General features: G+C 37.8%; 1 protein-coding gene across 7 annotated transcripts in view; it reads left to right on the plus strand.

The window, feature by feature from the left end:
* The window catches only part of AHCYL2 (adenosylhomocysteinase like 2), a 142,496-nt gene that overhangs the window by 107,305 nt on the left and 17,950 nt on the right, over window positions 1-17,241 (plus strand). For all 7 annotated transcript variants that reach the window (XM_090287497.1, XM_090287498.1, XM_090287502.1 and 4 more), the window contains 7 exons: window positions 4,313-4,415; window positions 5,932-6,026; window positions 8,974-9,080; window positions 10,166-10,282; window positions 12,541-12,604; window positions 13,064-13,152; window positions 15,954-16,024. In XM_090287497.1, the coding sequence (XP_090143623.1) occupies window positions 4,313-4,415; window positions 5,932-6,026; window positions 8,974-9,080; window positions 10,166-10,282; window positions 12,541-12,604; window positions 13,064-13,152; window positions 15,954-16,024 (646 nt within the window). The remainder of the gene's footprint in view (window positions 1-4,312; window positions 4,416-5,931; window positions 6,027-8,973; window positions 9,081-10,165; window positions 10,283-12,540; window positions 12,605-13,063; window positions 13,153-15,953; window positions 16,025-17,241) is intronic.

The raw sequence follows: 17,241 nt of genomic DNA on the forward strand, positions 1-17,241 counted from the left end.
CTCTGAGACTCTTCTGGGTTCCATGTTCTATGCGGAAAAGAGTACTTTGGCAGCCCAAAATTAATATAATAAATTGAAAAGCTTTCTCTTTTTGGAGCTACAGACTAATGAATTGAGGCAGAAACACTTTGGGAACCTTTCTTGGGCTTCCCCAGGCAGGGACGTGAGACTTCAGTGTGGTGGCTTAAAATAGTAAGTGCTTCTGTGGTGTCTCCTGTTGCTAAATTATATCTAAGGTTCCTTTCTGGAGTAATCAAAACCAGAGTAATCAAAACTAGTTCACCACTTTTCACATTATTTTAATGTACCCTCTTACATTTTTTTCCTTTTCCTTTAAAAAATTAATTACTATGGAATTTTGCTTTGTTTTTAATCTCTCTTATATTTTTCTGATTATAAAAGTAGTTATGTTCATTTTACAATATTCAGACATTACCAGAATCTATAATGTAGAAGGACAAAGTGTCCTGTAATCCCATGCTTCAGAAATAACTATTATAGTAACAGTTTCTTATCCATGTGTCTGACAGACTTGGCTCTATTTATATTTTTAGGTATGTTTCATAGTTCCTTCTAACCAGATTTCCTAGGTATTTCTAAATGGTAATGATGTAAAGTTAGGTTCTAAGCTCTGTCCTCCTCTCACTCCTACCTGCCTTCACTCCTGCTTGAGCCCTAATTGCCAGCAGTCTTGACTCAAAGTTCCTTGAACAGTTTTTACATTCTTGGTCCCAGTGACTTTTATAGTTAATTTATATTGCTTTGTAGGCAAGTCTGTGTATCATTCTTTTGTTGAACAACTTCAGAATTCCCAGTTATAGGAATTCAGAAATTCTTTAAGGTGAAAACTAAAACGAGAGAAAAAATGGAATCAGATATTGAAAGGTAGCATAAACTAGAATTTTAGAGATATGAGTAGGTATGCTATTAACTTATTGTGTGGCCTTGGACAAGTTATATGAAGAGTTAGGCTACATTAGTGGAATTGTCTGCAAGTTTTTTTTTTTTTAATTAAGGGCATAATTTTTTTATTACAATTTTAATTTAGTATAGAAATATACTAAATACAAACTTTTAAAAATGAAAATAGCAGTGCTCAGAGTTAACCGCTATCAGGACATTTTAAAATAAGTTTTTTAACCAAAACTTTATCATTGTTATAATAGCTCTTAAAGTATTAGGGTGATACATTACCCTCTTAAAAATCCTATCTTCATCTTAGATATTGAAATAAAATAAGTCAGGATCAAATCATTGGATTCTTTTTAATATTTTTAATTTGAAATAAACACAGATATATAGAAAAGTTACAAGTATGTTATGTATGACTATTTTTTCTTAACAATTTGAAAGTTGCTAACCTTATGCTCCCCCACAAATACTTAGTTTTCTACAAGGGCATTCTCCTGTACAACCAGTACAACCATTGAAAGTTAGGAAATTAACATTGATTCATTATTACCATCTAATTCTCAGACTTCATTTGAGTTTCACTAGTTGTCCCAATAATATTTTTTGTAACAAAAGGATTTCGTTTATAGCTCTGTGTCTCATTTAATTGTCATCTCACTTTAGTCTCTTTTAGTGCAGAACAGTCTGTAGTCTGATTTTTATGACCTTGATACTTAGGAAGATTAGAGACAAATTATTCTGTAGAATATCCTCAATTTGGACTTTCCCGATACTTCCTCATTATTAGATTCAGGCTATGCATCTTTGATAGTAAGTGAAGCTAGATTTAAAAAAATTTAATCTTATCAAATGATACATGATTTCAGTTTGTCCCACTGATGTTCATTTTGATCCCTGATTACTCCAGGTGGTGTCTGGCAGACTTTTCCATTGTAAAAGTTATTTATCTACCTTTATAATTAATTAGTGTTTTGTGAGGTAGTTATGTGAAACTGTGTAAATATCCAATTCTTCATTAAAGTTTCAGTTTATTCACTCATTTGTTTATTCGTATGGAATCATTATTTCCTATTTTATTTAATATGTTATAATCCATTACTCTCATTATTTATTATAAAGTAGTGCTCAAATTGTTCCAATTTTGGCCAAGGGAGAGCCTCTTCAGTCTGGCTTCTGTGGCTTGTCTTTTGGCATATCCATTCCTTGAGCATATCCTTGCTTTTGGTACCAGATGATCTAAGCTCACCTTGTACATTCTCTGTCCTAGTCCTGGAATTAGCCATTTCTACAAGGAGCCCTGGTGTATTTAATGAATCTGTACACTAGAGTGATCTTTGCTTTTGGAATGTCATTGTTCCTGGATCCTCCTTCATTAATTTCAGAAAATAATTACCCATTAACTCTTCATATATATACTTTTTTAAAAAATAAATTATTTTTCTCTTTTCTCCTTCTCCTTCTATGGATCCAATTACATGCATGTTAGACCATTTGATAATATCCCATAGGTCTTGGATGCTCTCTTCTGATTTCTTTCCCCACTTTTTTTCTTTCTATATTTCAGTTTGGTGATTTCTATTGATATGATTTTATTCTCAGATAATGCCCAGTCTGATAATTAACCTGATAAAAGAATTCTTAATCTCTGATACCTTAAAAAAAATTTTTTTTTCTGACATTTCTATTTGGCTTGTTTTTGTCATTTCCATCTCTCTGCTGAAACTCCATATCTATTCATGAATATTGTCTGTCCTTTTCACTAAATCCTTTAACATAAACATATTAATCATAAAGTTCCTGTCTGATCAAACATCTACCTCATCACAGAGTCTGACTCTCTTGAATACTTTATTTCTTGACAATTGACCCTTTTATTTTTCTTTACTAATTTGTGTATCTTAAAATTTTATATTGAACAGTAGTATATTAGTTTCCATTATTGTCATGACTTGGGCTGGATTTCAGTTCTGTTGTTCTGCATTATAGGCTTCAAATTCCTCCAGCAATGGGCTGCTACAGCCTTGTGATTTGAGATTACCACAGGGCTCTCCTCAGTTTTTTTTTTTTTGCTTTATCCTCAGCGTTCAGCTGCTTCTGCACATGCTTGCTGTGAAAGTGGGGTGGGAGAGCTCTCTTTAAGTGCATGCACCACCCGCAACAACACTAAATTTATATCCTAAAGCTAGGCTTATGGTGAAAGCAGGTCGAGTTCTTGGATCTTCTGATCCAGTCTCAGTAGATTTGTTTCCTGCCCTCCTGGAGAGGTAGCAAATCTTTACTTTCTATCAGTGCAGGGTCTAGATCCAAGAAAGTTTCCTGCTTCTCCCCTAGGACCAGAGAGTGTTTGCTTGATCCCTGGTGGTAGGCGTAATTCCTGCTCCTCTTCCTACAGCTTAAGGCTTTTGCTTCTCATGAGAGAACGTTGTGGGGAAGTGCCCAGGTTTCATGCCTGTCTTTGAGCACAGCCAATCAGCTCTCTGCCCCCAGTCTTCCCTGTGAGCACTGGGTGGAAGCCCCTGGGAAAGAGGTTGATAGGAGTGTGAAATCTTATGCCTGGAGCTGTCAGGAATTCCAAACTGACACACTTTTCCACATTCATTTACTGATTCATTCCAATTACAGCTAATTTTTTTCTTATCCACATATATGGCAGCCACCTCTTCCTCCTGTGCTTTGCTGAGGGTAAAACTATTTCCTTTCTCCTTAAAGAGATTTGTCATTCTTTGGAGTTCAGATCACTGGGTTGCTTTGTGACTTCAGCTCTTTGATGGGCTCAAGAAAAGTTACAGTTTAATAGATTATCTGGCTTTTTTAATTTTAATTTTTTAATTTATTAATTTTAGAGAGAGAGAGAAACATTGATTTGTTGTTCCACTTATTTATGCATTCAGCAGTTGAATCTTTATTTTGTAATTTTTTATTTTTTTTCTCTCTATTATACAGTTGATTCTTATATGTGCCCTGACCAGGAATCAAACCTGCAACCTTGGGGTATCAGGAGGACATTAACCAACTGAGCTACCCAGTCAGGGCCTTGGCTTTTTCTTGTTTGGGTGTGAGCTTCTCTTGTAGCTTTCTATATCCTAAGAAGAAGCAGAACTATAAGTTGTGGTTTTTGAAAAATGTTTTAGCTCTGAAACCCTTGGTTTAATTAAGTCTTACAGGGAAACCCAATATGTAAAAGGGTAAACACATAGAACTTGGCTGGAACCTTCCTGTGCTTACCCCCAACCCTTGCCCTCTAATCAAAATACTGAAGAGTTTCTGTAGAGCGCAATTTGAAAATCTTTGACCCCGGTTATTCCTGATGTACTTTCTTATTGTCAAATATATAAACCTAATCTCCTTGACCAGTTGTTTGACTCAGGCTTGCTCATCTCCTGCTTTCTCTTTAATATAGGTGCTTATGGAAACTCTGGGTGCCCTGGGGGCACAGTGCCGATGGGCTGCCTGTAACATCTATTCCACTCTCAATGAAGTGGCTGCTGCTTTAGCAGAAAGTGGTAAGATCTTTGCTTGTTCTCTGTGTCTTTGGCTAAAGTAAGTCTCCAAAAAGTTCCATTGTTTCAATGTAAATCTTTAAGGAAGGTTGACATTAAAGGAGCTGTCTTGGTAGAAATGTATCCCTATTTTTGATGTGTTTGCTCTCTTTCTGGGCTTGTTAAATATGATCTAGGTAACTCTGTTACCTAGTTACCTGGTAACTGAAATTCTCACCATTTCCCACCTACACTTTGATCTTTCTTGCTTCCCTACAGAAGATATTTACAGTCTCAAATATCTTATGTCTAATCATCCTTTATTTAATGCTTTGCCTTGACTCACTAATATTAGAACACCAGTGAACACTACTCACTGTCTGAGGTAACATGGATTAGAAAAGAAAAGGCTTCAGGCATAGTTTTGTGGTCCTGTTGGTTTTTTAGCAGTGTGAACTCTGACTTAATGGTTGGTGTTTCTGCTTCAGCAGTAAACAGGATTTGACCTGATAGATTAAATATTTCATGACAGTGGTCACAGACACTTGAAGAAGGACAAAAGAAATAGAGAAATTTGGACTTCGCCGGTTCTTTCTCGTCACTCCCTGACAGCACAACACAGATCAGGGAACCAAACCCCTGCTTCAGAGCTCTTGAGAAATGCTGTAAAAGCTCCGTAGTGCATACTTGTTTCTCCTTTTGCTAGCACTTTCAGCATTTCACGTGTTCTTTCATTTACATTCAATCATTTATAAAATTGTTATTAATGTCTAAAATACATATATAAAAATATATACAGATATTAAACATATAGCCCAATGAATTGTTCATACACAGTCTTTATTTATTTCAGCAAATATTTATTATGCCTCCTACAAGAGATACTAAGGACAAATGAGACAATGTCTCTGCCCTCAGAATCTTATAATGTTCTTAAGGAGGAAAGACACATTTGTAGGGGATAATAATACAAGAGCATAGGTGATAAATGCCACAACAGATCATAAATCCACATTCAGTGTTCAAACAAAGGGTTTAAAAAGTTCAGATTTTATAAGAGGTCACTTCCAACTGAGTTAACCAGGCTCCATTAGGAACATGACACTTCTTAACTGGGCCATGAAGTGTAATAAACATTTTAACAGATGGAGAAGAGTGTATGGGTTTTCCTGATAGAGGATGGGGTGACCAAAGTTTGGGAGCAAGAAAGATCAAAGTGTAGTTGGGAAATGGTGAGAATTCCAGGTGGGCTAGATCAAGAAGTACTTATTTCCAGTTTCTTCTTTTCTCCTTTTTCATATTTTTAGCATCCATCCTACTCTTGTTTGTCCTCTTTGGTCAATCCAGAGCAAATGGCCACCAGTGACAAAGCAGTGGGTAAAGGGGCTGAAGACAATACTAATCAATGAAGAAAGTCAATCCAAGGAGCACAGCAGAATGAGAGAGTTTGTAATTGAGGAGAACCAGCATCTTCTTGCCAGAATGAGGACCAGCCCCTTTTTAAGGGCTTTAATGGTTTCTCTTTGTTCCTTTTTCTTAGGATTTCCTGTCTTTGCCTGGAAAGGAGAGTCAGAAGATGACTTTTGGTGGTGCATTGACAGATGTGTGAATGTGGAGGGCTGGCAGCCAAACATGGTGGGTTAGACTTCTGCTCTGTAGGGGCCGGGAGTGGGGGGCTCTGGCCTGGGAGAGGATTTCCCAGCAGGAAAGGATAATGACTCCTTTTCTCTCTGATGTACCTGGGCTTCCACCTGAACTAGATGTTAATGTTCTGGGCACCCCAAGAATATTGACCCTCTTCATAGCCTCAAGGTACTATAATTATTAGTGCTGATCTTAGAATCCTTCATATTCATCAGTAACATTAAAATACTGCTCATTGTGGGAGAAGGGGTGGGCTGGGTGGGGCGGAGCAATGGGGAAAAAATGGGACAACTGTAATCGAAAAACAAAAAAATAAAATAAAAAAAAAATACTGCTCAGAATTTACACATGCTGGTTAAAAAGTAAGATTTATGACTTACCATCCCCTGCCACCTCTCACTACCATCCCCTAACTGTAACAGTAAGCTAAACATGTGCTCATGCACACACGCACACACCCCTTCGGTGGTACCTAGCTTTCTCTCTAGAATCACATAGTAAATATGCAGGATTTCCAAGTTTAAATTTCTTCTCTTTGTTCATTCTCCACCTTAAGAAAGATAACTAGGAAACGTTTTAGGTTTTTTAATTTTTGCTTTTTTATTTTTGTTTTATTTTTTAAAAGATTTAAGTTCTTGAAGGCTGATAGCATCTTAGATTCACAAAGAGAAGAAAAAAGCCGCACAAAGTATGAGGCACTCCTGCTTTACAAACATTTCTGAGTGAGTAAGAAGAGAAGTTAAGGAATCAACTGAAAAATGAATCCTAGAAGCTGTAGTCCAACTCTTGCTTGCTGCTAAATACGGCAGAGCAGGCCTCACCTCCGTACACTGCAGAGAAAAAGAAAAGCAGCCTACTTTCCTGGATTCTGTGATTCAGATCACATTGCACCAAGTGCTGGTTTGAGGAAGCTGGGTTAAAGTCTTCATATCCTGAAAGGGAGGGCGGAGCTGGCTATGAGTCAGCTCTTCCCAACAAAGTTTAGCAGCAATAGGAGGGAGTATGACTGACGGGAACTACAGAAGATAGGCCAGGGGACTTCTGCTGGAAATTCAACAGTAATTTTATAGTTGTGAACACCGGGAGGACATGGGATTGTTCCCAGAGAGCTTTTATAGACTGTAGAGCCAGCACAAACTGCAGGAAAGGATAATGAAGAGAGTAAGACAAGGATGAAAACAGTTGTCACCCCCAGAAAACAGGACCCATATTTTCTTTGGATACTATCAAGATTTAGTACTTTTCCTTGCTTTTCAACCTCAGGAAGATTTCCTAGTGACAAGAATTTTCTGCAATAGCCCTGACTGGTGTGGCTCAGTGGACTTGCAAACCTAAAGGTCACCAGTTCATTTCCCAATCAGGACACATGCCTGGGTTGAGAGTCAGGTCCCTGCTTGGGGACATGTGAGAGGCAGCCAATCGCACACACTGATGTTTCTTTCCCTCTCTCCCTCCCTCCCCTCCCCCAAAATAAATAAATAAAATCCTTTTTTTGTTGTTAAAAATTTTCTACAATAGAGTTACATGGTAATAATTATGGGCTACATTCATTAAGTACATATTAGGGATAGTGCCTACCTGCCTGTGTTAGATACCTAGATGAGAATAGTGGGACTTAAGACATAGAATTGCCAATTGCTCGATCTTTTTGTCTCTGATCTTTTGTGTGGCTAGGGAATTAGAGACTGCAAGGGAAAACTCCGTGAGGGATTTCATACAGGCAGAAAGGGAGAGAGAAACTCAGAGGAGGCTTTCTGTTTCTTAGGACATCTGTCCTGAGGGTTTCTCCTGGGAGAAAATGGAGCACAAACTTATATAGTATGGAGCAAGTGTAGCGTTTTAATGAGAGCTCTGTCTTAAACACCCCCTGCTCTCAAAGGTTTAGTTGAGTTAGAGGAAATAATTGTAGATCAACCGCAGAAGCAAAAAAGAAATCAGGTGATAGACTCGAGGTTGGGGATTTTGTGTGCCCAGAGGCCCAGGATGGCATTTTTGGCACTTGCAGTAAGGGTGATGATTAATGGACTGCAAAATGGGTGCGTGCTAGTAGAGTGCAACTTGGTCCTGTGGGACTTTCCAGGAGGAAGGGTATAACAATTTGCCAAGCCCTGCCAAGCATTTCTAACAGTTAAGTGAAGGGCTGAAAGGCCACGGTCTGGTGCTGAATAGCATGCTAAGATGATCTTTCTTTAGCTTATTTATAATTCAAGAACTTTCTTCTGCTGATGAAAGCTCCAGTGGGCACAGCATTGTGTTTATTTTTAATCCCAACCTATGAAATAGTGATGAGCTGTTCAGAGGCATGCTTGCACACCTACATGCTGCATAGTTCCCTAGTTATTTTTAATTTGGTGATAGAGAATGTGAGGTTGTGCTAGGCAGAACCCTACAGCACTGCCTGAGGTTTTGGGTAGGAGAGTGACTGTACTTTGGGAAGAGTAAAGGATTCATGAATATAGTTTTATGAGCCATTGTTCTGGGAGAACGACTAATTATCTGACTTTATTTAAACTAAGCTTTGACTGATTATATATAAAGTTCTGATTTTAATGAATAGAAATATGCTAATATCAAATTTAGGCTTTCTGAATATCTATAGTACTTCCAAGAACTAGTGCTTTAGATAACCACTTAAGTTATTAGACCATAAGAAAATCCCCATTGTATTGCTGCGTAATTTGCTTTATTGGTTATGTCATGTGGAAAGGTCATTTGGCTATGAGAATTAGAGTTGGCTTTTCATCCCTCATTGTCTTGTACTTAACTATAATGACTGTTTGGTCATTGTACTGGCTTTAAGTTACTTTGCATAACCATGTGGGAAATTTGAAATATCTGTAAATTAACAATTAGAAGTTGGAATACAAGACCCAGAGAAGCACTGGAAACGCTGAGCCTTCAGCAAAATAGATGACATTATTGTTGCTTATTATTGCAGATCTTAGATGATGGAGGGGATCTAACTCACTGGATTTATAAGAAGTATCCCAACATGTTTAAGAAAATCAAGGGCATAGTAGAGGAGAGTGTAACTGGAGTCCATAGGTAAGATTTGAGGGGCATATCTGGTTTTATTCAGCTTAGGCATATGTTCTTATAATCACATACCTATAGGACATATTATGTTAAAAATTGGAACCTGCTATGAGGTAAAGAGACTGAGTCTGCACACTTATTTTTTTTAAATAACACAACAAATCTACTATAGTAAGGGTGGAGACAGGCAGGGGAACAAGTGTGGTCCTCATATTTTCTAGCCATTGTAATGCAATGACTGCTTATCCTTTTTTGGATGAATTCGTTTATGCAACAGATACTTACTGAACTTCTACAGTGAACCAGGAACAGGTCTAAGAACTGTGCTAGGGATCTACACTATGCAAAACAGACAAAAACCTGGGGCTTGATGACACTTGCATTCTTAGATAGAGAGCAAGGGTTTAAGGTTCTTTTTCTCAAATGAGGAATAAGTCCCTGAGTAAAACTGAAATCATTTCTGTTTACTATTATTCACCCAGAAAGACCTGGAAGTATGAAATAAAAACTTTAGGGAAGTAAATTTTGAATGAGCCACCATCACTGCTCCAAAGGTCTGTGATCTTTTTGAATATACAAAATGAAGGGCTAGACTGGACTTTCAGACTCTTAGAAGGGATGAATTTTGAAAAAGACACATGGTTCTTATTTTTAGTTGACTTGATTTAAATAAAACTCCTATATATAGATATATGTATTTTTAGGCAGGTGTATTGAAATTATAAAATTGACACTGAAAGTTAAAGTTGTTTCTTTAGTGTAGTGTGATTAAAATAGTACTTAAAATTAATATTTTTAATTAAAAAGAATAAAATTAATAAGCAATTTTTAATTTTACATTTTAATCCTTATGATTTAGAGATTGGTTGGAGGTTTTCCCCACATGCTTTTTGACTAAGATCTTTATTCTAAGCTATATACAGACTCTGGAAAGATAGTTTTTATTTCCCTATATATGCCTAATAGGATAAACTAGTCATGTCTCATGCTCTCATGTCCACCCAATCAACATATTTCTGGAATTTGGTATGAAATTGATGGAAGATTGCAGTATCTCATTGTTCTACGTTCTTCTTGATTTCCCTCATCCTCAGGCTGTACCAGCTCTCCAAAGCAGGAAAGCTGTGTGTTCCAGCCATGAACGTCAATGACTCAGTCACTAAACAGAAATTTGACAACCTCTACTGTTGCCGTGAATCAATTCTTGATGGGTAATTTTTTTTTATTATATCTGGGATGAACTTGATTGAATTGAGGTTCTAAGTATTTTGGTTTTGCTTATTTCTGGAAATGATACATGTAGTACCTCTGAATCTGTCATCACACCATACTCAGACTTTATAACCCAGAGCTACCATTGCTGTCACTATCATAAGCAAATCTATTTTACTTAAAAAGAAATCAAACTAGCCCCTGTCTGTTGGTGGCAGAGTTTTTACTTGATGACTCTATCAGGCCTGAGAGAAACTAAAGTCTTATAAACATGTAACTATCTTTGATAGTCTGGGAAAAGGTTCCTGATGTTCCTGTTCTAGGTCATATAAGCTCCAACTATCATATAATTCTGGAAAGCTGTGGTGAGCGGAGTCAATTCTGAGGCATTTCTAGTTTTTCCAATTTGTAAGGACTGCAAGTGTGACCAAATCTACTTAGCTATATACCAAATACTCTGCTCTTCCAATACCCAGTTTCTGTTTCTACACTTGTGCCCTGACATTACTTCATTCTTGCTAGGAAGACTCAGTAATTCCCTATCTGAAACCATTGAGTTGGTTTTCATCATGTATAGGTTAATGGAAAAGTGAAGAAAAGGCCTGTCCGGACCCCAGGCAGTTTGCAGCACCACAGGCATTGGAGCCCAAATGACCTTGGTTAGACTATTGGTTCTACCATTTATTGACTGTAAGGCTTTGGACTAGTTATTTAACCTCTCTGTGCCTATTTCCTTATCTGTAAAATGGTGACAGTAATATGCAAGCAGTGAAACGGAAGTTAGGGTTAGTGGAGAAATAGGAAAACATCAACAATCTACCAGAAACCTGCTGAGTAGTATTAAGAGCTCATTGGCAACTTCAGATGGTGAGAGACTTTCCAAATGGGTCATGGGCAATTGTTCCTCTCAGAGGAGCTGAGAGCAGGAGGAATTAAAGAAAAGGCAAGGTATGCTCCAGGGAAGGCTGCAGTAGAAAGGAGATGACATTCACCCCCCTGGAGAGTTGATTCAAGGAAAGGATTAGTGATTGAGTTTCTGTAGTTCTGAGCTGGCTACACACTACACTATAAGCTGTGTGAGAATGGCCCTGCTGACTGCTAGAGGGCACTTCTGTGATTTGTCCGCAATGCCAAAACACAGTGCAAGTGTAGCCTTTTGGAGACTGAGGTTCCACTGGGTAGGGAGACTAAGAAAATTCCAGAATGATTTTCAGATCATAAAATAGATTGTATTTTAGGAACTCTTCTGGGGAACCTGGAACTAATTAGAATTAAAAGTCGGAGACTTGACGTGACTCACACACCACCAGACAGCTTATCTTCATCCCCACAACAAAGTCCTTCTTTGACTGATGTCTTTTCTATCCATTATCCTTGAACCTTGAGGCAAATGTGGGTCCCCAAGATCACAGGGAAATCACTACCTAACTGGAACCCATCCAGGTCCGTCGGCCTATCATTTGCAGAGTAGCAGAGTTGGTCAAGTTTTCTTTCTACCACATAGCCATTTGTAGTCAGGGAAGGCTACAGATAGTAGTTGGGAAAAGAGGCAGAAAGGCTTGAGGATAGTCAAAGCAAAGGAGGCCCAGAAATATGATCTATTGATTTTTCCTTGCTCTGCTAGCCCTTCCAGGACCATTCGCCTAAGCTCTGACTTCTGAGTATGGTGATAGCCCAGCCAGACTAGATTTAACTCTCTTCACTCAGTGAGAATTGCCCCAGCACTTAATTGATATTTATTGAGTTTCATTCAGGTTTAGGGGGTCAAACTGGTTCCTCTTGAGCAGAGTTGTCAAATCATTAAAAAGACAGGGTTCCTACTTTGCCTTTGGGGTACTTATAGACTCTTCAACAGGAGAGGTTAACAGTTAGATAAGTGATTACAGTGACCCACAAATACTTGTAGGAACTGTCTCTCTCTGAATAGGCTGGTTTTAGTTGAAAACCTTTTTATGTTCAGAAGTCACTTTGTAGTCTACAGCTTTTTCCCTTCTGCACCACTTCCAAAACAAGGGGAAAGAAAGAAGAAAGAAACAAAACTGACAAACATATGCAGTTGACTGATAGCATGGAGTGAGAAAATACATATTCTATTAAACCTTTCTTTCTGGTTATTAAATATTTTATTTAGGATAGAAACCAGGCTTTCTTTCAAAATGAGGGAACGAAAACCCCACAAAGCATGAAAAGAAGGAGCCCAATCTAATCTCAAGGGAGAAACGAAAAGATTTTTTTGTGTAATTTTTTTTCCCGATAGACTTAAGAGGACAACAGACATGATGTTTGGTGGAAAACAGGTGGTGGTCTGTGGCTATGGAGAGGTAAGGTTCACCCTTTCAATTATTAGCTGTTTAAAATATATTTTGCTGAACTTAGAATTTTTCATTTGCATGGACATAAGAATATATTCATTTACCACTTTAGATTGGGGGGGGTAACTTTAGAGACTCTCTGGTTAAAGTGTACTGTTTCTTTTTCCATTTGCATTTTTGCCACTTTTTCTAAAGCTGATTTTCTGACTGTTCCCATTTGTGATGTTCTTTTAGCTTCTGTTTTGATTATAAATCGTGAGAGTGGGTGTTTCTTATGTGCATGCATGTGCTAAGCAGGGGCTAAGAGTTTTTTTATGAACTGCATTCATTTATTTTTCTTATTTTTCCCCAAGCACGAATCTATTCATTGGAATTCCTTTGGGGGCGTAAAGTGAGGTACACTTTACCAGAAGCTTTGAGAAACTTTCCTTGTTGACTTCCCTTATGTGTACTTTCTCTCCTTTTCAGGTGGGGAAGGGGTGCTGTGCTGCCTTAAAGGCCATGGGTTCCATTGTGTATGTGACTGAGATTGACCCCATCTGTGCTCTTCAAGCCTGGTAAGCATGCAAAAGGAGACTTGCTTTTCCCTCTGCACCACCATAGAACATGTGACCTTGTAGCTGCCTCCAAGGAATGGCCTGGTTAGTACCACATTTTAACTTAGAGGGGCCCAGGTTGTGAGAGAGGCTACCATTAACTGTATATGCCTGTTTTTCAGAGATCAAGTAGCTCTGCTCAGAGACAACAAAGACTATCAGAGAGGCTAAAATTTAGAATTCCTATGGAAAATAGCTCTAGCCTTGACCTAGAGAACAAGTAGCCCCTTACCTCCTCCATATATAATCCTTCTCCCTTTGAGAAATGACCAAAAAAAGAATCAGCCTGGCACCAGATCCTTTCTCATATGATGCACTGAAAAGGGCACCTCTGTAATAGTCCTTTCAAAAATGTACGACCTAAACTTAATCAGGAGGACACACCAGACAAATCCAGATTAAGGATAAAGTCTGTTAACTCTGAATGAAGAGTATATGGGAGTTTTTTGTAGTATTCTTATAATTCTTAAGTTTGAAATGATTCCAAAATTAAAAGTTATAAAAAAGTAATAGTTCTTCTACCATCTGTAAAATGTGGGTACTCTTATGTATCTCAAAGAGTTGTGAAAGTTCAGTAACATAATTATATATTTATTTTATAATGTATAAACATATATAATAACCATATAATTATATATAAAGTACAGACATGCTGCCACATAATAAATGCTCTCTTAAAATTGTCTCTCCATCCTCAATAGGATGGAGAAACCACTGTCCCTGAAAACTACTGCAAAGCCCCTGTGTCTCTAGCCTGGCTAACCTACCCAGTCTTCACCATCAACCCTCCAGAGGAAAGTACCCAGGATAGAATGAAGCATGGCATAAAGATTTTATCGTAACCATTTCTGCCTGTCCTTCTATTCCTCATACATCCTAGCCGTAAACCCACAGATCTCCCCAACAGAGTTGTTAGCTTTCTCTGAGCCAGGAATCCAGCACACCATTCTGTACTTTCAGGATTCGTTAGAGAAACCTGAACCTGCTTTAATACTGATTGAGATACTGATTCAAATTCTACACATGAACTGATCACTTACTAGATGTTAGGTACAGTACTGTGCTCTATAGTCAGGATGAATGAGACAGGACAGATACACAGACAAGATAACCACTGTACAGTGTAGTGAGTGCTGTGATGAAGGTAAACAGCACATGCTCTTTTAGGAGCACAAAGGAGACATCTCTAACAAAAGAGCAAGGTTGCAGGGTCAAAAGAGGTGTCAGTACAGTCATAAAACTTGTGTAAGTGATATCTTAGTTTGGAAATAAATTCCATAGTCATCAAAGGAGAGAGCACAGCGTATTTAAGAAGCTTGAAGTATTTTAATGTAGCTAGCTGCTGGGATAAATTGGAAGGAGTATACTATCTGAGGTAGGAATCATATGTCACTATAATCATATATCAGTACAAGTATTTGGGTCTTTTCCTGAGAGTAGGGAATCTCACTGGAGTATTTTAAACAAGGAAGTGACATGATCCAAATTGCGTTTAGGGAAATCACTCTACAAAATGAATTAGAGAGGCATAAACATGGAAATGATGAGATTGGACCAGGAGCTACTGTAGTGATAGACAAAAAAATACAACCTGAACATAAGCAAGGCCAGCACGTATGGAGAAGAAGGGACAAATTCAAGAGATTTTAAGGAATTTAGGAAAAAGAATCAATCAGATTTGGTGACAACTTCAATTAGGAAGAATCAGTAGGCTCAGACATTCTAGTTTATTTGGCTTGTACAATTGGGTGAACAAATAATGCTAATAATCAATATAGAAAATATAGAAAAATAGATAAGGTTGGAGATATAGAGAAGATAATGAATTTCTTTCCAAAGACAGTTTGAGATCCTTGTGGGACATCCAAAAACAGCTATCTAGTGGATAATTTAATCCGTAGCTCTGAAGCTTTGGAGAGATCTAAGCTAAAGGTATAGATATACAAGTCAGCCACCTATCAGGTCATTTATAGCTGAGGAAAGGGTATGGAGAAGTCCTGAAAGAATAAAGGAAAGAGTCCCTGACCCGGTTGCTCAGTTGGTTGGAATGTCATCCTATACACCAGAAGGTTGCCAGTTTGATCCCCGGTCAGGGCACATACCTGGATTGTGGGGTTGGGGCGTGTAGGGGAAGCAACTGATCAATCTTTCTCTCATATCAATGTTTCTCTCTCTCTAAAAAAATCAATAAACATATCCTCAGGTGAGGATTTAAAAAAGAATAGAGAAAAGAATACCCTACAGAGTACCAACATTTAAAGATTTGACTGAGACTGAGAAGGAGTAATCAGAAAAGTAGGAAAACAAGGAAAAACAGTATTATGGGCTCCAAGGAGTATAGAGAGTTAAGAAGACATATAATGTTTAATGTAGCAAAGGAAATCAAGTAAAATAAGAATTAAAAATTTTTTACTTTGGCATTCAGGAGATCATTGATGATTTGGGGAGACTGGTGTCCGTGGGGAGTAGGTTCAGTGGTAAAATGACACTAGAAACTTGATTGGGGAATCCCATGGTTAACACTGTCTCCATGTTATCAGGGAGAATTAGGTTTCAGTGATTTGAAAGAACCTTTTATTTCTGTCCTGTGTGAACTAAGGGAACACCTGTAATTTGAATTCTTCACTGCTAAGTATAGGCCAGCTATATCAAGAAGAGACAGTGTAGGTACCAAAGCAACTTGGTAATAGCTTTTGAGGTTCTGTGGCAAAAAGCTCCCAAGCTGTCTATTTAGGTTAATTGATCATGCTTTATTTCTACAGTATGGATGGATTTCGACTGGTGAAATTGAATGAGGTCATCCGACAAGTGGATATTGTTATTACCTGTACAGGTATGATTATAACATATAAAATGGGGTCACACTTGGGAACACTTATGGAAGAAGTGAAAAATGACTGAAAATGTTCTGAATAAAACCAAACTAAAAGCCAGAGATAGTAGTCCACAAAACCAGTAACTCTTTCGCATTCTTCCTATCTTTTTAGAGCTCTCACCAAAAGTATACCTTTAGGTCATTCCTAGAGGAAGGTTTCTCCCCTTCTCTTTGTTCTATATCTCCATCCATCTAAGAGATGGCTAGAAATGAGTTTTATTTGGGAAGCCAGATCTTACATTTGTACATTTGAGTCTTCTATTTTACTTCCAAAACTGATGTATATTTCTTTCTAGTCCCTGTAATTAAAGCAGGACTAGAGCAAAATTCTTCATAGTTAGAGAAAGTGGGAGAGATAGTTGTGTTAATTCCCAAAAAGGTAGATTCTGAGTCTTAGAGAGGAATATGCAGAAATGGCTAGTTTTCTTGGACTGACATTTTATCTTTATGGTAGAACCATAAACTGTTGAAACATTGGTTTTCTTTTATAATTACATTTTAGAGGAAGAATATCAGAATATTTAAGAATAAAAATATATATGTACACTCAGGAAGAGCTGGGGGCAGAGAAGAGGGATCACAAGAAACTGTTCTTGCTTCCCATCAATCCATTAATCTACTTTTTAAATAGATTTATTGAGATCTAATTCACATACTGTAGATTTAACCCACTTGAGTTTACTCTTCTTTTTCCCCCTGCCTATTTTGTACCAACCCATTTTTGCTTCTTAATCCCTGTACCATTTACCCATTTCTCTCCCATCGCCCTCCCAGCTGATAACCCTCCAAATGATCCCCATACCTACGATTCTGTTCCTATTCTGGTTTGCTTAGTTGGATTTTGTTTTTATTTTTTACATTCAGTTGTTGATAGTTGTGAGTTTGTTGTCATTTAGTGTTCATAGTTTTGATCTTCTTTTTCATAAGTCAGTCTCTTTGACATTTCATATAATGATGGCTTGGTGATGATGAACCCTTTTAGCTTTACTTTGTTTCGGAAGCACTTCATCTGCCCTTCCATTCTAAATAATAGCTTTGCTGGATAGAGTAATCTTCGTTGTAGGTCCTTGCTTTTCATCACATTGAATACTGCTTGCCAGTCCCTTCTTGCCTGCAAAGTATCTTTTAAATCAGCTGATCGTCTTATATGCATCCCTTTGTAGGCAATTCTCCGC

This window comes from Furipterus horrens, unplaced genomic scaffold, assembly GCF_987537825.1.
Source record: "Furipterus horrens unplaced genomic scaffold, mFurHor1.1.pri manual_scaffold_9, whole genome shotgun sequence".
NCBI lineage: Eukaryota > Metazoa > Chordata > Mammalia > Chiroptera > Furipteridae > Furipterus > Furipterus horrens.